This window comes from Gastrolobium bilobum, unplaced genomic scaffold, assembly GCF_033153095.1.
Source record: "Gastrolobium bilobum isolate Gb01-03AN ecotype WA unplaced genomic scaffold, APGP_CSIRO_Gbil_v1 utg10862, whole genome shotgun sequence".
NCBI classification, from domain to species: Eukaryota; Viridiplantae; Streptophyta; class Magnoliopsida; order Fabales; family Fabaceae; genus Gastrolobium; species Gastrolobium bilobum.
The window spans coordinates 242996-267833 of record NW_026897833.1 but is presented as its reverse complement, the minus strand read 5'-3'; the positions used below and the strand labels follow the sequence as shown (position 1 = coordinate 267833).

The window sequence follows — 24838 nt, the reverse complement described above, 5'->3', positions numbered from 1 at the left end:
TAACGGTGAACATTTGACATGGTAGAATGTGAAATGACGTTGTTTGGACGAATACAAAGACTACTCTGTCCCTGTAAATTGGCATTTTGTGTTTAGTAAGTGAGAGGATAAATGAGCCTTTACGTCATTTCATACGTTATTTAACAAGATCTGATTTAGATTATATTATTATTCTCTCTCATCTCTCATTATTATTAATTATTTATTTATCAATGAATAATTGTAATTTTTATATGATATGATCATATTAAATACCATATCATGTTAAAAAATGACAAGATATAATAACATCCCCTCCTTCCATATTTGAGGTAATGGAAACTTCCAATTCTCATGAGGCGGCTAATAGGTCAAGTGGACGCGGGAAGGAAAGAAACTGGTCAAAGACGGTGCAATAAAAAGTCTTGCGGTGACGCGGTGATGAAATTTGATCAACGGTTTATAATAATGTGACAACGGGCCCCACAGTTTGTGTCTCCATGAAATGAGTTTTTCCTTGAATCTTCCGTACGTGTCAAGTTCCAGCCTCCAGGTATTGCGGAAGTGTTTTCTTCTTTTGCCACAATGTTGGAGGCCCATTGGGCTGAGTGTGGCAGACATCATTTTATTGTGTGTTTCAAATTCAGTCTCCGCAAGAATGGATCCTCTAGTCTTGCATGATGATATCATGTGAGGCCATCTCTTTCGTTTATAGGTAAATTAATAGTAATTTTTTTTAATATTTTTTCCAATCTGTTTTCTCAATTAATTAATTTATAAATGATCGAGATCTTCTGATATGATGTGACATGAAAATATCCATTTCCCTAGACAAATATCTATTCAATGGTTAACATTTCCTTTACTTTGACAGTTCTTGCTTTATGTCATATTTCCTTGTTGATATGTAAGGGAAATTGACCCTTTTATACTGTTTTGAATAGTATTTACTAGTATGTCACAATTCAATAAAATGCTCCTAAAATATCATCACATTTTTGCTATGCCACCACACGAGACTGGATTGGATACATGACAATGTGTTGCAGGTCACAAATCTCACATAGCAGTGTAGCGAGATTCATAGTCAATGTGGTAGACTACTATATCTGTGAAAAGCTGTCTACGTAGCTAATCTCGCTGGATTGCCCAACGAGAATTGGTATACCTTTTCCACGTGTCAACACCTTAGCCTATCTCATTGGGCTGTTGACCAAAAATGGTTGAAACCGTAAAACCAACAAATGTATGTAATCCACGTGTCACATCCTCACCAATCTCGTTGGGCAGGCTAGCGAGTTATTTGCAGCCAACTCCCTATATATATACCCCACCACCCACTACTCTCAACTTTTTCACTATCTTTTTACAAAATTTGTCTATGTAATTGTGGATTTTCATTTTAAGGTTAGTATTTATTTTTTATTATCGTCTCTGTAATTGTTATTTTTTATTATCCTATGATTTTTTATATTATTTTTATTATCTTATGATTTTTTATATTAACACATGCTAATAACAATAATAATATAAAATAAATACTAACCTTAAAATGAAAATTCACAATTACTTAAACAAATTTTGTAGAGAGAGAAAATTTGTAGAGAGATAGTGAGAAAGTTGAGAGAGATGGGTGGTGGGGTATATATAGGGAGTTGGCTGCGTATAACTCGCTAGCCTGCTCAGCGAGATTGGTGAGGATGTGACACGTGGATAACATGCATCTATTGGTTGTACGGTTTCAACCATTCTCAGTCAGTAGCCCAGCAAGATAGGCCAGAGTGCTGACACATGGAAAATGTACACCTATTCTCATTGGGCAGTCCAACGAGATTAGCCACGTGGACATCTTTTTGCAGATGTGGCAGTCTGTCACATTGTCCATGAATCTCATTACACTGCTGGGCGAGATTTGTTTGTGGCCTACAAGACACTGTCATGTGTCCAATTCAGTCTCGCTTGGTGGCGTAGCGAGAATGTGACGTGATATTTTGAAAAAAATTCATTGCATCGTGGCATACTTTTTTTTTTGTGGAGATTACAAGGAATTGAACACAACACCCTACACTACACACACTCCTAACACACACACCCCACACCACTAAGCTAACCCTAGTGGTAGCGAGAATGTGACGTGATATTTTGAAAAAAATTCATTGCATCGTGGCAGACTAATAAATACTATTCAAAACGATAGCAAAAGGGATGATGTCCTCATATGTAAACACTGTTGCAATGCCAATCAAAGTGGATTTGCTCAAGTTTGCTGTGTTAGTTGCTATATTGCTGCTTTGGAGTTTATTGGATTTACATGTTGCAATGATGGAGATAGTTGTTGCTATGTTTGGATCGAATGAAAAAAAAAAATGATATAAAATTACATTAATTGTTATTGTAACCACATTAGTTTTTTTATTTTGGATTGTTTAAAATCTGGTGATATCCGACTGTTTAATTTCACCACATTTTAAACAATCCAAAATAAAATAACTAATGTCGTTACAATAACAATTAATGTAGTTATTTATATTAATTGGGTTCATCTACTATTAATCCCAATTAGTTTGGGATAAAAATAATGTTGATATTTAAAATCTGGTGATATATAATTAACCTTAAGAAATACATTTTATCCCATTTCATCTAATATCTGCATTCTCTCCCTTCCCATCCAAATTTGAAATATAGAGTGAAATTTATTATTTATTAATCTCTTATCATTTACTCATTTTATAAACATAAATATAAACTTTCCATCATTTTTTCATGAAATATTTAAATAATTCTCAAGTTTCTCTCTTAAGTGGGCAATATATAATCCCAGGAGACGCATCTTACCCTAATTTAAATGTTTATATAATAAACCCCTAAGGGTAGCTCAATTGAAAAGTTGAGCGCCCAAGGATCTGCCTTGTCAATAGTCAATGCAAATTCTTAAAATTTTTTGGGGGCTAGAGTGCGAAAAAAGCTCCTTTTCGGTTGGGATTAGTCTGAGAGAAGCTAGTCTTAGGACCGTACTCTGAGAACAATGTGGTCGGAGGAAATTGAGTAGAGACACCCTAAGTTATATTACAAAAAAATGTTTATATAATATGAGATTAGTATTTGTACTTTTAAAGAACATAAAATTATGTCATTTTAGTCAAAATTGCAGTATTTTATAATGAGTATTAGAGAATAACATGAATTATTAAAAAGGTCGTCATCTAACATAATAGTGAGAGAAAGAATTAAACAATAGAAATCATGGTAGAAGAAAATGAGATTTTTTTTAATTTAAATGTTAAATAAAAAACAGTCATTCGTTTAAAAGAATAAATATTTTTGCCATAATATATTTATACAAACAAAACCAGACTTCAGCTGAAATGCAAGTTATTGAATTTACCTGTTGAATTTTATTTTATTTTATTTACAAAATTGTTCGTTTGGTTGATGAAATGGCTATACTTTCACCTAAAAATAGTATTGTTACAAATTGGGTAGCAATATAATTGTTTTGTTGGTGGGTAAACCTTCACATAGTTGCAGGAAAATTAAGTTATTTTTTACCTATGGGCTGTTGTTGAATTAGTCCATTAGGATCTCTTAAGTGGAATTGTTGATGACTTTGCGGACTAGTTTTTAGGTTGGGTTTTTCATCATGTTAATATTGCATTTTCTAGGTATGGACTGAAAGTATCACTGGTTCCATGGAACAGTCGTTAACCCCAATGTTGATCCTTCTTTTGAAAGACAACTGAATATTCAATAAGGTTAGGTGAAACAAGATTGCTGACCACCAAAGAAGTCCCATTGCCAACTACACTACCTGCATTAGGTAGAGATGAGGAGAGTGTGATGTGAGGTAACTTTCACGTGCCTGTGCCTATTCCAAACCAAACAAAGTGTCCTCTACACAAGGCTCAATGAAGACTCAAATTAATAGGTCAAGAACTAAAATTGTGTTACTTTGAGTTAGAAGAATTGTCAAATGGAGAGCACTGAAGTGAAGGTCTTCACTTTTGGTACACCCCCAATTGACAGCAATATATATATATATATATATATATATATAGAGAGAGAGAGAGAGAGGGGTTTATATTTCTGCGGTTGCTGTACATACAGCAGTCAAATATTTACCATATATATACATGAAAGTATTAAATGTGAGAAATCATAATCATACGTCTGTTCTGTAAAGCGGCTGTACAAATGATTTTACCATATATATATATATATAGGGTAATGTTTTTCTTATGCTGCTGAAGAAAGCTTACCTCATGCCTTAGACTCTTCGAAATTTGAGCCATCAATTTCTTTTTTTCTTATAGTGTAAGATCCACTTGAAAATGTCTCTATAGGAGATACTCTTATCTTCAATGACATGAGAAAAGACAATCCCATATATATATATATATAGTAGGAAATGATCCCCTAAAGATGTGTGTTCAAGCTTGAGCAATTCTAGTCTTAGGAGTAAAAATACGGTTGAGGATAGCTGCTAGTCGCACACCACCTTGAGCCAGCCTTTTCTCCACAATAGGTAGCCGAGAAAGGAAGTAATCATCTACATTATTAAATAGAATAACAAAGTATGAGAGGTCATCCTTTACATATTATGAAATCTAGTAAAAAAAGTTGTACAGTGGTGGCAATCATCCAATGTTGAATAATTTGGTGCATTGTATTGGCCATGTGCAGTAATCACCAAGTACAGAGAAAAATATGAGACAGACTTTAGATTTTGTTTTTATTATTGTTATTTGATAAAATAAAAAAAAGGATTCACTAGAAGAGAAAAAGAATGCAATCCATGAGGACCAGTAGTCCTCCTAAAATAGAAAAGAAAGAAACAGATTCACTCAAAAAAAGATAAAATCAACCCCTTATCATATAAAACAAGGAAACTCCATTGAAGCTAAGCAAAACAAGGAGGCTCCAAAAAACAAAACTACCCCACAAAAGATGAGGAAGAGAAAGTATCTAGTTGAAGATTCTGGAGTTCCTAAAATATTTTAGTTGTAGATGAGAAAGTAGGAAATACCTTCCAATGTGCTTCCTGGTGTGGCATTCTTGTACGCAAACTTGCATGCTAAGCTAATGCTTTCAGAAGCATACCTGAATTGTAATCAATCAAATCATGATATGTAGTTTCTTTACAGAGGTTGTGTAAGAAGTTTTGTAATTTCTAGTAATATGCTAATATAGTAATATGGCAAATCAAGGGGAGCCCATGGCTGTCAAATACACAAGCAAACATTTTACAACACATGGATTAATTAGGGAATTTTCACATCATGAATTCACTGTGTTTTCAAGGTGCAGAGTTATGATAATGAGGCACAGCATATGTGTTACGGAATTAGAGGATGTAGTTCCTAAGAAAAGCTATCCAGCTGTTTGGAGAGTTTATTCCCATAGGCATGAACCTTTTAAAGCTGTGGAAGGTAGGTAGTTAGAAAGGGAACAGTAGTTTGGGTTTTTGGTATAAATAGACACGTGTGATTGGAAACGGATGCTGAGTGTTTTGTTAGTCTCATAAGGAGAGTCTCATTGTGAAGGGAATATTTCCCTTGCTGAAGAGCTAGTCTCTTGTAACATTTCTTTTCCAGAATCAATAAACATTCCCTGTTCCTAAAATTCTTTCTTCTGTTGCGCTAATTTTCCTATTGTGAATTCTTTTAGCTGTAACAAAATGAGTCCATGAAATCTGAAAATATGCATATGAAAATATCGAATGCCAAGCAATACAAAGTGTAACCAGTTTAATTCTCAGCAACCAATCAGACAAAACTAGTGTAAAATGATAAAGAAGGTTGGACAGGATATGTATTATGCATATACCGATCTGGACAAGCTGTGTAGTTGTGTGCACAATGTTCCCAAATCGATACATCAGTTGACCAAATATCCTGCAGAAAGTTAGTAAAAACTATAGTCTCTTGGGCCTATACATAATACAAAATACAAGTCCAAGAAAAGTAATAAGCATGTCCACAAATGAAAAAAATTTCACTTTATCTATGCTGGGTATCTTCATCATTTGAATAAATGCATAAAAATATAGGGGAAATAAACTTACTGTAATATTCCTTTGAATAGCTTGTATCATAATTGAAAGATCTGAACCATAGAATGTTTTCAGAGCAGACTCAATGATCATATTATCCCATACCTGGACCCAATCCAAACTTACCAAATTTAGTCAATTTACTGCATTATTTACAAGGACAGATTGCACAAGCATAATGACAAACAGATCAAAACCAAAATAATATGTGGAAGAGCTCCATGAAAATGTAATTAAGAAGCAATCTCAAACTTTGGCTACACATCCTTAGCTATAGCATGTGAGAATAATACAAGGTTTCTCAAAATTTGGCACCAAATACTAAGTTTAGGAATCTATGCAGAGAAGACATAGAATTGAAGTTAAAATTCAAATTTATTCCCTTTTCTTTAAATTGGATAAAAATCTTCAATATTTCCCTTGCCCATCTAACCTCTTTGTCCCAACCACAATCAATAAAGCCACAGCATAAGAAATCAATAATCATATGGAGTTCTCCAATAAACCACTCCCCAATAAATCCCGACTAGAGAGGGAAGGGGCGAAGGCAATCCTTATACGTAACTTTATCTTTTCATATTTGCAAAAAAGTTATTTCCTAGATCCAAATCCGTAACATTTTAGTTACAAAGGAATAATTTTACCGCTGCACTAGGCTCGCGCTCTAATCATATGGAGTTCCAATGCTGGTAAAAATTCTATTAGAAAAGAATGAATCTTTGATAAAAGACAAGATGAAAAGAAAAAAGCACACTCTCCATCAATCAAAAATACTCCATAAACAATGGGATAAAATGCCTAATACATAATAGTTAGGTAGCATAAAGCAATCAGCCTGCATCAACTAGCATACAATCTGATTCTTAAGACTTACATGATGAAGATTTGTTTTCCTCCGGTACCAACGAACTGTTATTGAGTTTCCACCTAGGTCTCCTGTGAAACCAACATGTAGGGGCTGCACCAGAAAATGGGAACTAAATCGAACCCTTTAACACAAGTTTGGAGAAAGAAAAAAACATATTTAACCATATGATTGTAATTTTTACATTGTACATAGAGAATAATGTCATAACCCATTCCCAGCAATCCTTGTTTTAAAGTTTCAAGTTCTCTTTTGTCAACTTAACTACCTATAGGTAAACTCAAACTCTGATATGCCACTCAAGCAAATCAAGGACAAAGATTTGAAAATCATATGCACTTTTTAGACCAAGTATAAATTTTGCTGTTTATTAGATTTTAAATAGGAACCAGGAAGAACAAACCTGATGAACATCCCCAACAAAATGAGACAAGAACATAAGTGCCTCTGTCAAATTATCTGTAATTGATAAAGAAGGAACAGCAAATTCAGGGACCTATCTTTGTATGGAACGAGCAAGTTAAGAATATATTCAGTAAATGCTCACAGTTTAATTCAGATGAAGTGTCTGCATCAGCTGATTTGAGTTGTATTGTATAATTGTATATCGCTCCGGTAACACATCTATGTTTATGTCCATAAGAATCATGACAGTCTCCTATAAGAACCATGAGATACTTATAGGAGATTGAGCAGTCTAAATATGCAATAATGTTAACCACAACAATTTCATCTAGACAATTGTACTAAAGAGCCAAACTTACTGCAGTATTCATAGTTACATCTGTAATCTGGTGTGTCAACATAATGTAAGGCACTACTCCAACGATAGTGGTAATTATGCCTAACCTCATCAGCCCAAGAGCAAACTGCAGCAAGATCACCTTCAGCAGAATCTGGAAGCAGTTGTTTGACTGCAAATAGAGCATCTTCAGTAAGATACTCCTAGAATTTCAAACATTCAAAGACCTTTGATCAGCCCAACAATCTCTGAACAAAACCTCTTATACTCCTCAATTCAAATTCTAACTTACCCTTCAATTAAATATCAATACTCAATCATTTAGCATTCATGACATGCTCTACACTTCAATATCCCATCTATTATTTATTTATTTATATCTAAACCAATTTAGGGTGTGTTTGTATTGGCTTTCAAAGAAAGTCTTTTTTATCACTTCCTTATTTTAAAAGTACTTTCTATAAAAGTTACAACTATTTAGATTTTTAAAAAAATATCTGATCTTTGAAAAAAATATTTGACTTTTGACTTCTGCTATTTTTAAAAGTTAAAATTTTTAGCTTCCAAAAAAAGTAAATTTTGACTTTTTTTATGACTTCTGCTTATTTTTAAAAGCTAACGTCCAAACGGACTTTTTTCGAAAAGTGTTTTTTTTCCCTTAAAAAAACCAGCTTTCGAAGAAAAAAAAAGTCCATCCAAAGATGAACATCATGGAATATCAATAGGGGTCAAGAGTAGTTGTTTAAACACTAGAAAATAACTGAGATATGAATGTAGAATCAAATGTTAAAATTAAAATTTCACAAGCTTTGGCAACTAAAACAGATGGTATGTTTACCTGTGTTATCTTACAAATTGCGTAGTGACCCTCCTTTCCCCAACCCAGAACAGCTGGCAGTGGCATCAACAACAGAAGAAAGATCACTCTCACTCTCCCATTACACAGTAACTCAGAGACACCCAAATTCATATGCATTTCGTACAACACAAGTTCTCAAATAATGGGGGAACAGACAGACATAGACGAAATCATCGTCAGTGTTTTTTGCTAATACCAGAATGCTAAATGTGCCACGAATATTTTAGTGCTAAGATTCGTAGAGGACCCAAACCCCAATTAACAGGTGACTTCTGTCTAAGGAATGATGTCATGGATGAGTGTATATATAATATTAAATATTGTTATTCAATTAAACTTAAGATTTTCTGTAATGATAAACAAATTTAACAAAAATTAAAAATTAGTATAACACTTTAAAATATGGGGAAAGCATTTCTACATCTGTGCCACAAAAATAGATAGAAAAAATAGAGCGGGATCCTCGTGTCGTGTCATTAGTTTCTCTCTTCATTTTTTTTTTATGTGGCAGAAAAAAACAGACGCAAAAATATTTTTCCCTTGAAATAATATTACATAATAACTTAAATACATTAGTCTTACATAAATATAATTAAAAAAATTTATATTATAAATACTACATATGCATTCTAAACTAAAAGATATATATAATTTATGATAATTGTTTATCTTATTTAACATAAGATAAAATCTTTTTTTTTCTTATACTCACGTATATAAGAGAGAGGAGAAAGAAAAAACATAAATGAATCTCATTCCTATCACTCAATATGTGTGTAAAAAAATGACATTTTTTAAATGACATTTTCACATGACTCGAGTTCAAATCCCAACGGCTGCAGCCGGTTTTCACAACACTGCTCACATATATAAGAGAAAGGAGAGAGAATAGGAGAGAAAAAAAAAACATAAAAGTGTAGGCATTTTTGGATTTATTTTATTTTAGGAAAAATCTTTCAAGTAAAAGATTTTTTGAAAAGATTTTAAAAAATAATTATTTCTTAAACAAATGGGTTTTCCTTTATAGGGAATAGTGGTAAAGCTATAAGTTGAGTTGAGGAGATTATCAAAAAAAAAAAAAAAAAAAAACTAAGAGCAAATATCTTTTTTGGTCCTCAACAAATCTCACGATGTCCGCTTTAGTCCCTAGCAAATAAAAAGGCCCATCGTGGTCCCTAAAAAATTCAAAATATGAGTACTAATATGGGTCTTTTTTGAATTTGTGAAGGACTAAAATTTCAACTAAATGAGTCCATTTTGAATTTTTTAAGAACCACGATGAGCCTTTTTATTTACTAGAGACTAAAGCGGGCATCGTGAGATTTACTGAGGACCAAAAATGATATTTACTAAAAAAAAAAAACTATAAGTTGAGGAGGGGAGTTTCATTCTTCCTATTAACAGTGGTTCTCTTCGTCATTTAATTAGTAAAGTTAAGAAAACGAGTCACTTAATTTGCAGCGCTACAATTTTTTGCAGAATGTTTCTTGAAATAATAACTTTGAAATAGTATCTATTTTTTTTCTAATTATATTATTATTCTTTACGAAATAATCATACTTGATGATCACATTTACTTTTTTTTTTTTTCGAATTGAAGAAGAAATTCAAAAAAAGTTAAATGTAGTTTGCCTTGTTCATGTGATCGACATAGAGTAATTTAACGAACAATAAATTAAACGGGATTTAGAAAAAAATTAACATTTAGCCAGCTAATAAGAGACGTGTCATGTAGGTTAAGACACATTTTCACATGTCTCCACTGAATATGTGTCATTAGTTAAAAAAGTAATAATTTTTTGGGAGAATAGCTCCTGCCGTCCCAAGCAGAAAGTTATTCTTATGCTAGTGATATATTCTTTGCATTTTATTTTTTTTTTGTTAAAATGAAAAAATATTTGTTTTTTTAAAAGATATAATTTTGTATCATTTTAGATATTAATTATTAATTTTTTTCAATCAATGATTATAATCTATTAGGCCAAACTTATTATTAATAAATTAACCTAATAAATTATAACGATTGATTGACAGATATTAACGGTTAGGATTTAAAATGACATAAAATTTATATTTTTCGAAAGCACAAATATTTTTCTCTTGTTCAAATATGATAGGGCCATTCAAAAACTACATCTGCAAAAATTTCTCTTGTTCCGTGAAAGGAGAACAACAAAGCCTAATAATTTTTCCCTCCTTATTTTTATTCCTCCTCTCACCCATTTAGGCAGAATTATCATTTCATATAAGTACGAGTCAAATTGTTATTTTTGTTTATTAGAATAAATGGATATTTGAAGGCCCAAAAGGCCTAATATTTGAAGGCGACATGAAAATTATTCAAATAAAACATCTAAAAAACAATTTTTTTTTAAGAGAAATGTTCATGTCAAATTGAAGCTTTACGATAATCAATTTATTCCAAGCTTGACATGTCGATTTTCAGTATCTCAAAATGAGGAAAGATGTATCATTGCACAAGCACATGATGGTGATAAAGAAATGTTGGGATCCTCTGGTAAGATTTATTTACCTAAAATAATTAGCAGTGTTTCTTTAAGAGGTCATTACATTTTGTTTAAGGAAATTGCTTCCTTGGACATGATGTGCATGATAAATGGTACAGCTGAAAGGAGAAATGACTTATACATGATAATCAATAAAGCTTCCCAGAATTCAAGTACGGCAAATAGCAGCTGTGGAGCTACAAGAAGTAATGTAGATGAATCTCTTCTTTGGCATAGAAGATTGGGACACTTCTCAAAGGATGTACTACAAAGAATGTCTTTGTATTTTCCTTTTATTCCTTCCACACATGTAACTCCATGTGATATATGTCATTTAGCAAAGCAACGAAAGCTTCCTTTTAGTTCCAGTGAGACTAAAACCAGTAAATTTTTTGATTTGGTGCATACAGACATCTGGGGCCGTTTTTCAACTACATCAATAAATGATCATCGTTTCTTTCTTACTGTTGTTGATGACTATTCACGTTTTACATGGATTTTTCTTATGAAAAGCAAGAGTGAAACTAGACAACATATTCATGATTTTGTAGCCATTGTTGAAACACAATTCAACACTTCCATTAAGTCAATTCGAAGTGATAATGGAATTGAATTTGCTATGAATGATTTTGACAAGAAAAAGGGAATTCTTCACCAAACCAGTTGTGTTGAGACTCCACAACAGAATGGTTTAGTAGAACGAAAGCATCAACATTTGTTAAATGTAGCTCGTGCATTTTTATTTCAAGCTAACCTGCCACTCACATTCTGGAATTATGCCATTCTTCATGCTGCACATATTATCAATCTTCTAGTTCACCTCTTCTGGCCAACCAAACACCATATCAGAGATTATATGGAATGCCCCCATTGCTGATTCACCTACGGGTTTTTGGCTGTTTATGCTATGGTTCAACCTTGCTAGCTCATGGCACCAAATTCACTCCTCGAGCTCGCAAAGCTGTGTTCTTGGGATTCAAAGAAGGAACAAAAGGGTACATCTTATATGATCTAAACTCGCACCAAATTTTTATCTCAAGGAATGTAGTCTTTTATGAAACACATTTTTCATACCAACCGAATCATACCATACAAAACACACCTTCAAGTTTATTTGAAATAAGCCATCCAAATGAACCTCCTTATGACAATTTTCTTCCCTCCACACAGCCACCTAACCCCCCACATTCACCATACCTTATGCCAGATGTAACCATTTCTCCCATTCCCACACAAACTCACATCCCATCAACCATTCCACATACCACACCCAACCTATCATATTTCTTACCTCCTTCTGATTCAGACGCCTCACCTAACATCCATGACAAGCAACCAACCTCAGAACATGCCACCTCATCCAACATCAATGACACAAACAACACAGATGGCAATCTTCGCCGCTCCTCACAGGTTCGAGTACCTCCAAATTATCTTGTTGATTATCATGTTGGGCTCTCCACAGCTTCCAAGAGTCCTCCAAGTAGTTCCACATTTCCCACAAGGTATCCCTTATCCAATTTTATTTCATATGATACTTGTACTCCCTATTATCATCACTTTTGTTTGACATCTTCATCCTACACTGAGCCACGCACATATATACAAGCTGCCAAATTCACACATTGGCTGCAAGCAATGGAGAAAGAATTACATGCTTTGAAACTAAACAATACTTGGGTGGTGGTACCATTACCTGCTGGAAAACAAACAATTGGGTCAAAATAGGTTTTTAAGATTAAATATCAATCCAATGGATCCATTGAAAGGTACAAAGCAAGATTAGTTGCCAAAGGCTTTACACAGCAAGAGGGAGTCGATTATTTTGATACATTCTCCCCAGTTGCTAAGCTAACTTCCGTACGCACATTGCTTACCATAGCTTCTATCAAAGGTTGGTTCCTCGAACAGTTGGATGTAGATAATGCTTTTCTACACGGAGACCTCAATGAAGAGGTTTACATGGATCCTCCCCCTGGCCTCTCCTCTTCTGGCAATCTTGTTTGTAAGCTCCAGAAATCATTGTATGGCCTTAAACAAGCCAGTCGTCAATGGCATGCAAAGTTGTCTTCCGCTCTTTTGTCCTTGGGATACATTCAAGCACATGCAGATCATTCTATGTTCACACTCAGAACTGAGTCCTCCTTCACAGTCCTTCTGATTTATGTTGATGATGTCGTTTTATCTGGTGACTGCATGACTGAAATACAACGAGTTAAATACACCTTGGCAAGCTACGCTATTTTCTTGGCTTAGAGATTGCACGTTCCAAATCTGGCATACTTCTTAACCAACGAAAATATGCATTGGAGTTACTGACAGATGCTGGACTTTTGGCTGCAAAGCCTGTCCCCACTCCCATAGTACCAGTTTCATCTACCACTCAGGCTCAAAGTCCTCTCCTATTAGATCCTACAGTCTATCACCGATTGATTGGAAGACTTTTATACTTAACTACAACCAGACCAGACATTGCATATGTTGTTCATCATCTAAGTCAGTTTGTTGCATCTCTGTGTGCTCATCACCTTACAGCTGCTCACCGGGTTCTACGGTACTTGAAGAATGCCCCAGCCAATGGCTGTTTTATCCTTCTCATGGTTCCTTGTCTATACGAGCATTTGCTGATTCCGATTGGGCATCTTGCCCTCTTACCCGTAAGTCTGTTACAGGCTTTTGTGTTTTCATAGGAGATTCGTTAGTGTCTTGGCGTTCTAAGAAGCAGACAACTATCTCTCGTTCATCTTCAGAAGCAGAGTACAGAGCTCTAGCCAGCCTATCTTGTGAATTGCAATGGTTCCAATATCTTTTCCAAGATCTTGGCTTATCCTGGCACACTGCCTCTGTCTATTGCGACAATCAATCCGCTATGTATCTTGCTCACAATGCCACATTCCATGAGCGTTCTAAACACATTGACATTGACTGTCATGTTACTCGAGACAAGATACGTTCTGGTCTAGTCCGACTTCTTCCTGTATCTTCAGCTCATCAAATCGCACATGCTTTTACCAAGCCACTACACTCCTCCACGTTCATTTCTGGTATTTCCAAGCTGGGACTGGTAAATATACTCAGTCCAGCTTGCGGGGGCTCTTACAAGAGTCATCAAACTCAAGCCCAAATCAAAAGACAATTGATCCAGGCCCACAGTATCAAACACAAAACAACTTCCGGGTTCCACACAATACCAAGCCACATGGGACCAATCATAATAGATAAACCAAATCTGTTTCAGTTAATTGTTGAGTTTATTAGAATTTGTTAGTTAGTTAGAGTTTGTTAATTAGCGCTGAACGTTCAAGCTTTACTTTGTAATTATAAATAGCCATATGTAATTCATTTAGTTCAATTAATGAGAATGAGGAAATTTTCAATTTCAAGAATAGAGAAATTGAGTTTAGTGATACTCATGTAAGATACAAAACTTCAAAAAAAAAAAAAAAAAAAACTATGCTTGTAGATAGTAAATTTATGCTTAAGAAAATTATTGGCAACGTTATAATACGGATATGATATATGATTATTTTGATATACATCAATATCTTGCAAGGATTATGATTTGAGCCTGATTTATTTATTCTTAATGATTTAAATCATGAAAGGATTTTTTTGTCAATGCCAGATTTTTGTGAAACCCTTTTCATTGTTACTTTCACTCGTATCAATATCTCATTAAGTGTATTGAAGATAAAAATATCATTAAAAATATTTGTATTTTTTAATATTTAATTATGAAGTTTTGTTACTAGGGCCGTTAATTTTTCTATTGTAATATTTGTATTTCATAGACTTGTTATTTTTTTGTATTATAGAGTGTCTTTATACCTTATGTTTATTCAACAGTATGTAACTTGATATGGTTAAATAATATTTATATCTATATCATTTATTTTATAAAATTTATATTCCTAGTTTCTTTATAATATAAACGTAGTATTTTATTCAGAAAAAAAAATAGAGTACATAGTTAACGGAGGATCAATAATATTAAATGTGGGCTGAAATAAAATGAGGCTGAAAAGTAAGGTTATAGGGCTAGCCTGCGAGCTCTGACCCATTTTGACAGGTTTAAGTGACAACAACATATTAGACGTGTCTATATTAATATAGGTTAATCCAATACATGGACAGGACTGAAAAATGGGGCTGTGATTAGTGTATTAATTTTTGAATAAAAATCATAGGTACATCCGGTATACTAAAAATGTCCACGGACAGGACATATGTGAAAGATTGTTAAATTACTTTTAGGGGGTGTTTGGTTCAAGTTTTTGAAGATGATTATCGGTAATCCTTCTTTGGTAAATGTAATTACCACGTTTGGTAGAAGGAATAAATTACGATTCCCGGCTATCCAAGGATTACCGGTAATTTGATTTATAAAGAAAAGTCACTATTCAGATTACCAAAAATAATATGGTAATTCGGAATACCAATCAGAATACCAAGTAAAGGGAAAGCACAACAATAAATTTTGAGACAAAAATACCCCAATACACATAAAAATCTAGACCCAATCTATCAATTACAAAAGTAAAAATAGTTTGGGGTTATTTTTGTAAAATAACCTCATATTCCAAGTCATATTTCGTTCTAAACCAAATATGGAATCAGTAATTTTTACCCAATATTTCCAGTAATATTTTGGCGAACCAAACACCTCTTTCATAAGATTCCAAGTAAACTCAATTTCTACTGAATTCCTATTAATCATGATTCCCGGTCACCAAAAAATTTCTCTTGTACCAAACACACCCTTATTTTATACGTATATTACCTTAGTACGACTTGTTATGTTATTTAAGACTTATATTTGTTTAAGAGAAATATTTAAAGTGCACCGGAGTACGATGGAACTTCCATTGAAAGCATGACACTTGGATTAACAATACAAAATTCTCTCTCCTCCGTACTGTTTGCACAGAAAATGCCAGTTTCTCATTGGTTTATCTCACCGAATCTCTTGTGTACCGGGTGTAGTAAAATTTCACTATTGTTTAAGATTCATTATGTTGTTTTTTTACTTCGTAGGAGACATGTTATTTTTAATTCAAACATATTATGTAGAATATATCTTCTATTTCATATTTTGATATCTATTTTAGCAGTTTATTATTTTTTTTTAATGTGGTAAACTCTTGAATTTTACTCAACTCAAACTAAAGCGAGTCAAGTGGAAGGAAAAAATTCCTTGACCAAATCCAACGCACTGTTCAAAAATATCCTAAAGAATACCAAGAAAGTATTATTTCTGCTGTTAAAATTTGTTAACTAAAATGTTCGACGATATTTTACACCGGTGCAACATATTTTCGTGTGGACAAATCCGATTTTCCAAATCAACAAAAAAGTGATAAATATATATAAGGATTAATGTTTCTTTAAGAGATAAAATTCTCTCCTACACACACATTAAATTGTGTAAGGCTCATGTGTAGCTATATGAAGAGAAGAGAAAAAAAAATATGAACCCTACACACTCTTATGTGTATGTAAGATATAAAATTATTTATTTTATCTCCTATAACATAAGAAATACTATATATATATAGGAATAATATCTATCCTTTTAAATGATATAAATTTATATCTTTTTAGATCTTAACTGTTGATTTCCTTCCATCAACGGTTATAATTTATTGGATTAAAATTATTAATTAATTAATAATAAATTTGGCCCATTAAATTTGATCTAATAGATTATAACCGTTGATGAACGAAAATCAACGGTTAGGATATAAAAGGATATAAACTTATATCTTTTAAAAGGATAGATATTTTTCCCTATATATATATATATACACTTCTCATGTCGTTACAAAAAAAGTTCTTTTTATAGCAAACACATATTTACTAGAATACGAAGTCGGATCTTGTCATTAAAAAAAAAAAAAATCAATGGGTCACATTTTTTCAATGTTTGCTGCAAACTTTTGCTTTTCACAGGAACTATAGAAAAAGTAAATCTATAAAAAAAAAAAAACAAATTTATAAGTCAGACAAATATAACTGCTACACTAATGCCAATAAAAGAAGGGATTATGAACTCTTATGCAATAAGAGATAGTAGTTTTCTACCAAGACACAACCTTAATAGGTTTCACACTTAAAAGAAAAGAAAATGAAGGCTCAAATCTCTATCTCTATGAGTGTGTAAGACAAGGATGTTTTCTTATACAACATGAGAAGAAAATTATTGCCCATAAAAGAAACAGTCGCGATAACAAGTAAAAAAAATGCACATAATAATAGGGATGTGCATGGGTCGAATCGAACTGAATTGGTTTAAATGGTTCGGTTCGGAAGTAATTCGGTTCGGTTAGAAACGGTTCAGTTCGGTTCGGAATCGGTTCGGGTCAACCCTCTTTTGAAAAGAAAAAAAATTAAAAAGTAAAGTTATAAAAATCAATTTGGTTCGGTTTGAAAACGGTTCGGTTCAATTCAAAATGGTTCGGTTCTTAAACTGGTTCTAAAAACCGGTTCGGTTCATGAACTAGTTTTTTAAAAACCGGTTCGGTTCATGAACTGACTTTTAAAAACCGATTATTTTAAAGGCGATTCGGTTCATGGTTCTGTTTATTTTTTTATTATTTTGCACACCCCTAGATAATAATACTCAACAAAGGCAAGTCCCTTGCTAGTTTTTTGTTTGATAAAACTAAGGGGAAAACGATGCATCTTCTGCTTTAAAAAGTTTTATAGAATTACAAAGCAGAGACTTTCGAGGAATTGAGAAACAAATGCATTTGCTAATATTAATTGTGATTGCCATGAAATCTTCCTGGCTGCGATAAATAAATTTGCTGCGGGAGAAATTGGAAAAAAAGAATGGGGAGGATAAATGCAATAAATCACTAAGCCCTCAAGAAAGTCCCTCACCATTCAAAGGCAATTTAAACAGATGCAGCCTGCTTCACATGTTTCACAACCTAAACACTTTCCCCTAGAAATTAAGACGACGAAAGTAAGTAATGCTGCTCACGGTTCTACTTCTAGGATTGTATTACAACAACAACCGATCTCTGCAAACAAACCAAACAAAAAAAAAAAAACATTATTTTTTCAGAGTTAGATATTTGGCCTTATTTCTCACATCCTATTACATTAAGAAATGTAAAATAAGAACAAATAAACAAAAATCTAGTTAATATTGCTTCAGAAGAGAATGTTTCAAGGATAGAAAACAAATGGGTTCTAACTATATAACTGGCAATCCACAGCAAGCAATGCGTGCTAAAAGTTTTAAGACTAAAATTAAAGAGAAAAGAAAGCGAGCAGAAAATATAGGAAATAATCATTAATTGATGTCATGCTGCTACTGTGCTTCACTAGTTGTTCATAAAACAAATTGACGTTTTCAAAGAAATTAAACAGATTTTTATTGTTATTTTTTTAAAAATAATGACCACAAATATTGCAATGATATTGTGACAAGTCAATAGTAAGCGCACGACATTCAAATGTTTTATTCAGCATCCATACTATTATTCATCGTGATTGAAAAGTGGGAAGGAAATCATTGTGCGCATCGCTTGGCAGCCAAGGCTATGGATGAAAAGTTCAGATACAAGGAATACTTGTCTCCTCCATCTGATTTACTTGCTGAAATTTCTGCTGATATAGATATATAGTCTATCCATAGGAAGTCTTTAGTTTTGCTTTTTGGGCCTATGCCCTCCCTATGTACAAAAAAAAAAAAAAAACAGAGACACAATTACATTCACTACATTCTCAAAAACAATCACAGATGGAGTAGTAGATTAAAAGCAAAGTTAAAACTGTCAATACGTGGGAAATGATCAATTAGATAGAAGTTAGAGTTTGCAAACCTCATTAATAGTTTTCCATAATTTTTTTGAAGAGCTGCTTTGGTGCTGCAAATGCAAAAATGGAATCAAAGAAAGAAAATAAGATGTCCAAACCAATCAGATCAAATAAAGTACAGACCAAAAAACTAGGATCGAAAGGTATATGGAACTTAGTTAATTAGAATTTGTACGTCCAGCTTACCCGGCAATCCAGTAAACTTCTCATACTGTTCATATGCTTGTCCAATAAACATCTCCAATCCTGTTACAACAGTGGCTCCTGATTCTTCTGCTTCCTTCAAGAGTCTAGTCATTTTGGGCGTGTAGACAGCATCAAAAACCAGGGAGTAAGATTTCAAAGCATGCTGCAAAAACAAAGGAATGATTAGTTCTCCAGAATTCAACTTACTCATGTTCCATATCATGAGATTTTGTGCCTTAATGGAAGTTCATACTAATAATATTTGATAATGCACCCATCTAGAACAGAAACACGATGGGCCAAAATTAAATGGATGGTGAAAGTGTGTTTATTTGGGCCAACGCTTGATTTCCAATAAAAAATGAGAATATTTTTGTTGGCTAAGTATTTGATATTTTGCTCAAGTTAAATTCAACTATACCAAATGAACACACAATCCTAGAGAGTTTCAAACCACAAGGTCAAAGTCACAGACAAGGCTTATGAAGCATTTAGGCATTATTAACCATATTGATTTCCAACCAAACTTCTGTTAAGTCAGGGATATCATAACGTAAAATGACATATAAAATTTTAGTGAGATCCAGTAATGAAATATGCATTTCCATAACCAATAATCATATTTGATTTGAATAGAAATCAAATCTTCATTAGGAAACTGGGGGTAGATATAATGGTCAATAACATATCAAATTCAAGACTGCCACTACCGTTTACTTAAATAAATAAATAAAAGAAAAAAAAATCCACTAATAATATTACAAGACCCTAATTGGTATAGCACTGCCATATTAAAGGAGCAAACCTTAGAAATTGGTGTTTCATCGACTTTTGGTTGCATTCCTATTGACGTTGTGTTTGCAAGAATCATATCATCCTCTGGATGGTAATTATCTAAATCAGCAAGGGCTAAAGCATCTCCTCCAATTACATCAGCAAGTTCTCTGGCACGATCTATATAAATAATACATATAATACATCATTTAATGCTTAACAAGGAAGAAAAGTAATAGCTAAGATTGTTTCTGTCAGATAAGCTATACCGTGAATGCAATATACTGATTCCAGGGCAAGCAAAACTATGCCATATATTATATTAATAACTCAAGTACCAATACAGGAAGGTTACATAAATAGAAAATGGAAATTAAGATCTATTGAGACTTGAGAGATCATTTCCTCAATCATATTTAAGTAAGTAACTGATTCTCCCTCTCTCTCTCTCTCTCTCTCTCTCTCTCTCAACACACACGTATGCTATTATCCAAAACTTCTATCAAAATTTTGCATCCACGTGACAATTAACTGAACAAACAAATCTACTGACATGAGTGGAATATAAAATAGTAAATAGATTAAGCCTTCTATTATTTAAGAGAGGAGTTTTAAAAAGAAAAAGGAGAGTAATGCATATAAAGGTAAACAAAAGATGAAAATTGAAACAGGCTAGACATTAACATTTACAGAATGCAAGTTGTTTTATTAAGCTCGTGATCAATATATCAGAAGAAGTACAACCCAAAGAGAACAACCGAGATGCTTCAAACCACTATAATTATTCCCAAAATCATGTAACTTTTTGCTATAATGATTGATTTTTCTCTTCTAGACCAGAAATGTCTCACGAAGGCAATTCTCATCCTTAAAATCAATTATAAATATTCATTACATTATCAGCTATCTTCCACATATGATGTTTTGTCAACAAGGTCCTAGAAGAACCTTTCACAATTCAATGTGTTTTAACTTTAAGCAGGAAAATACAAATAATGAAGCTTACCATAGGTGCGGTTCGCAACCACAATCCTTGCTCCTTTCTCTTTTGCACCATAAGCAAGTGCCTTCCCAGCACCACCAGCCCCAATAACAACAAACAGCTTACCAGCTAATGGCGAAATAGCTGTGCCACTACCATTATGTTTACCTGCCAAGAAATAATTGAAGTACACAACATCTTCAGAAGAACAGTTACCAAAGGCATAAATTGCTTAGCCACTGAATTTCACATCTACCTCGTAGCCCATCCTCAATTGCAGAAATAGCACCAACATAATCTGTGTTATACCCAATCAACTTCCCATCAGTGGGTCTTCTTATAATGCAATTCACAGCTCCTATTAACTGCACTTGTAACCAATTTGAAGTGTTTACAAAAAAGGAATAAAAACTCTTCGAAATACTGATCCATGATTGTCAAACATGCATTGTAACACAACATGAATTAATAACTAAATACCTTAGCCACTGGATCAACCTCATCACAGCACTTAAGTGCTGCCTCCTTGTGAGGAATGGTAACACTGAAATATAAATATTAAAGATCAAACTCTAGTAGCTGTGTGAGAAGTTTAACTATGTAACAGAGAAAAATGGTTGAAATAAAACAATGCACTAGTGACCTGAACAATGAAAAAGAGATAAGGAGTAACAAAAGAATGAAAGAAAAGAGTCTAAAGGGATAATTTGATGAGTTCCAACAATAGGACAATATTTATAGAAGGGGAAGAGAACTAGGAATCATATAAAGGGTTCCTTGGGAATTTAAGCAAGGGTTTAATTGTATTACAAAATATAAAGATATAGATTCACAACTGCTTAATTTTTTCTTACTTATATACCACTAGGGCCTACATCCCTAGATCTGAAAGGATTACAATATGTATGTGCCTCAAGGGACCTTATGCTCATAAAGTTCAAAAAACAAAATAAAATAACACTAATAGCATATATATGACTGAATGGCATACCAGAAGTATCATAAAAGATGTGAACCAACTACATTCATTGGCCAGCAGCTTGGAAATGTTAGGGTGCATTTGATTTTTTTTGTTTTCATTTTCAGTTGATATATTTTAACTAATAATTACAAAAATGCCACCTTTTTTTCACTTTGTTTCTCGTTTTCATGATTTTGTAAAGGAAAAACTGAAAACAACAAAAATCATGAAAACAAGAAGCAAAATGAAAACCAGGTGGAATTTTTGTAATTATTTCTTAAATCATAGCTGAAAATGTACACAAAAAGCAAACCAAACAGTAACACACCCTTAAAGAAAGATTCATCAACTCTAAACAGTGAACTAACATGAAATAAGGCTTATGAATTCTAAAATTCAAATAAAATTAATCATGAAATGGCTTAACGAGATTTTACATCCACGCTTGATTTGTCAAATCAATGTTTGAGCCGTTGAAATACTTTGACAACCCTTTCTAAGTTCTGAAATATTTCTAGGTATCCTCAACACTTAGTATAACAACATATCAATAACCCAAGTCACTAAAGTACAAGCAGTAGACTAATAGAGCTCTTTAGCAAACCCAGGAAAAATTTCCAGCATGCAAAAAGCATCTAGAAAGTGTTATCATAATATAACCACAGCAGATATGCAAGAAACATCAAACATTAGATTACATAAATTCAAACAATCTTCGAAAGGAATTAGAACCTGAATCCCACAAAATCTGTTGATGAGTAAGTCCTGAGAAAATTGGCAAGATCATCCACCAATAAGAATACATAAACTCCATCAAAACCCACTGACTTGTAGGCTTCATTGTACAATATGGGTGATTTACTGTGACTGACAGGCTTTCCAATGATCCCATATACTTTTGTATCAGGTCCAAGTTGTCTCAAATTGTATAGATCCAATAGATCCTTAAGCGTAGGTTGACCAGGAGCTGAAATTACTCCTGACTTGAGGGTACCAAAAGTCAGGTACCCACCAAATTTTGTACAAAGTATACGTGAAATCAATCCCCTATCACCCATTACAAGTCCAATAAATGGAACCTGTAAAATCCAACAATGGTTATGCTAAATTAATTATTATCATATAAAAAGCCTCAACATAGTAATCATAAATTTCAGTGCTACCAGTCAATATATAATCAAAACCAGACGAATATTGCTCGAAGGGAAAGTGTACGTATAAGGTCACCTGCTCATGAGAGATAAAAGAGAAAGTATACGTGGAATTAAAATTTTGTTCAAGTTTCCATTTGTAGACATACGCGTCTTACTTGAGAGTGCACCATTATTTGAAACATGCGTGCCACATCAGTGATCTCCAAGGCAGTTGTAGCAATCTTCACTATGTCTGCCCCGGTTGCTTGTATTCTAGCCACAAGGTTGCCAAGATCCTCAACTGACGGAGTACACTGATAGTTGTGAGATGAAACAATGACCTTGGTTTTATTGAATGTCTTCCCACGTATAGAGTCATAGAACTGAGGAGCAACCTTTGGAGATATGGCAGAAATAGGAAATGTTTCAGAGTTCAGACATTAGACAGCAAATAATATGAAGACAGTATCTGGCTTCATCAAATGAAGGAAAAACGTTTAAATGGAAGACAAGGATAAATTATTTGCTTTCAGGTCCACTATCTTATATTTCTAGACACTACTTTGATTATCAATATATGAGAGAAGTTACAAGCATTCAACCTGCAGCTGATTTCGTAAAGAAAAGCTCAATGCCAGATGCTACTAACGTGAGATATTTCCACTAGAATCATGCGAAGATTGAAATTTAACCAGAAACCTCTACAAAACAATCTAAAGGCATCTTTGGGATATGTATATTTTCTTCAGCATCATCATGATGAATAATTGATTCATAATGCATGGAACTGGTAAACAAAGAGCATAACTCATGAGGAATGGAATATAATAGTATATACAAATAAACTGCAGCCAATTTTAGTCCATAACATAATGTATTGGCAAAACTAAGGAACTAGATTCAGCCAAATTTAGTACAGTAGAATAATCATATCAACATAACCTACCCAAGAATTACTATTTTTCTTCTTCTTTTTTTAACAGAACTCTCCCAATTTGTCTGAATTGAGTAAGATAGCATTTAGGGTTATATATCTAAGTATTTATATTATAACGAAGATATTAGTGGAGTGCAATGCTCGATTTATATAGACAAGGGGAAAAAAAACCTGCAATTCAATGTCAACGTAATCAGCTCCCAACTCCATGGCCAATCGTAGTGCATCCAATCGTCTGTTTTCATCACCATCATACATACCACCCTCCCATTTTGGCCTTAGAAAAGATATTGAATTTCCATCATTTCCATATCATATCATATCAGATCATAGTGATCAACAAATTAAGACTTAAAACACAGCACGTAGCATACAAAAAAGCACAAGATTTGTAAAAAGCTGGCAAACCTGTAAGTAAACAACAAGGGCAAAGCATGGTCTTGAATCAGAGTGTTAAGGTCTTCATAAGGGTTGAAGGTGTTCAAAGAATCTAATCGTATTTCAACAAGGTCAGCACCACTAGCTTTAGCATTATGTACATCAATCTTCATTTGGTCAACTGATTCCCCCATTATAGGAGCACAGATTAAGGTTTCACTCTTCCTCATTCCTTCACTTCGCGATGATGGCGACACAAGCTGAAGAACACCACAAAACAATGATTAAGATTGAATATGAAGAAGCATTAGAAAGATATTATGCATCTTGGTAAGTTAAGTTTACATGGATTGAGTTGGTTGCAGTCTTGCAGAGAGAAAATCACCAGAAAAGAGAAGAAACAGAGAATGAGGAAAGTAAGAGTGTTACCTGAAGGTCCATTGGAGCGTGTTTGGGGAAAAAAAATGGAAGAAGCAGATAATAAGATGACGATGGCTTTTGCGTTTTGCGTTTTGCGTTTTGCGTTTTGCGTTTTGATGAAAGGGTAGGTGGCTGCCACATCACTCAAAAAGGAAGAAGGGAGTAGTTGGGGTTGAACTTTTTTTTGGTGGGTAATGCTTGCAACTTTGTCACGCAATGGTGGGTGGGAGTGGGAC

General features: G+C 33.5%; 2 protein-coding genes across 6 annotated transcripts; both read right to left on the bottom strand.

Annotated features, from left to right (window-relative positions):
• Positions 1-4095: 4095 nt before the first annotated feature.
• On the bottom strand, positions 4096-8677 carry LOC133310725 (endonuclease 4-like). Of its 2 annotated transcripts, none has more exons than XM_061511701.1 (9): positions 8477-8677; positions 7661-7841; positions 7444-7629; positions 7300-7355; positions 6906-6989; positions 6044-6136; positions 5806-5873; positions 5006-5079; positions 4096-4528 (listed from the first exon to the last, which is right to left on the bottom strand). In XM_061511701.1, exons 1-9 carry the CDS (start codon positions 8612-8614, stop codon positions 4410-4412), a joined length of 999 nt encoding a protein of 332 aa, XP_061367685.1. In that variant the 5' UTR covers positions 8615-8677; the 3' UTR covers positions 4096-4409. The 2 variants fall into 2 exon arrangements, with proteins under 2 accessions (XP_061367685.1, XP_061367686.1); XM_061511702.1 differs by having other exon boundaries at positions 7444-7554.
• A 9114-nt stretch (positions 8678-17791) lies between these two features.
• LOC133310724 (bifunctional 3-dehydroquinate dehydratase/shikimate dehydrogenase, chloroplastic-like) lies at positions 17792-24623 on the bottom strand. 4 transcript variants are annotated; one of them, XR_009751491.1, is made up of 13 exons: positions 24612-24623; positions 24213-24442; positions 23976-24081; positions 23035-23262; positions 22467-22813; positions 21254-21317; positions 21030-21138; positions 20798-20941; positions 19823-19971; positions 19018-19180; positions 18837-18881; positions 18490-18686; positions 17792-18029 (listed from the first exon to the last, which is right to left on the bottom strand). XR_009751491.1 is itself a non-coding variant. In XM_061511698.1 (12 exons), the coding sequence occupies exons 1-11, from the start codon at positions 24621-24623 to the stop codon at positions 18841-18843; spliced, it is 1593 nt and encodes a 530-aa protein (XP_061367682.1). In that variant the 3' UTR covers positions 18242-18686; positions 18837-18840. The 4 variants fall into 4 exon arrangements, 3 of the variants coding, with proteins under 3 accessions (XP_061367682.1, XP_061367683.1, XP_061367684.1); XM_061511698.1 differs by lacking the exon at positions 17792-18029 and having other exon boundaries at positions 18242-18686; XM_061511699.1 differs by lacking the exon at positions 17792-18029 and having other exon boundaries at positions 18243-18686; positions 23044-23262.
• Between the last annotated feature and the right edge of the window lie 215 nt (positions 24624-24838).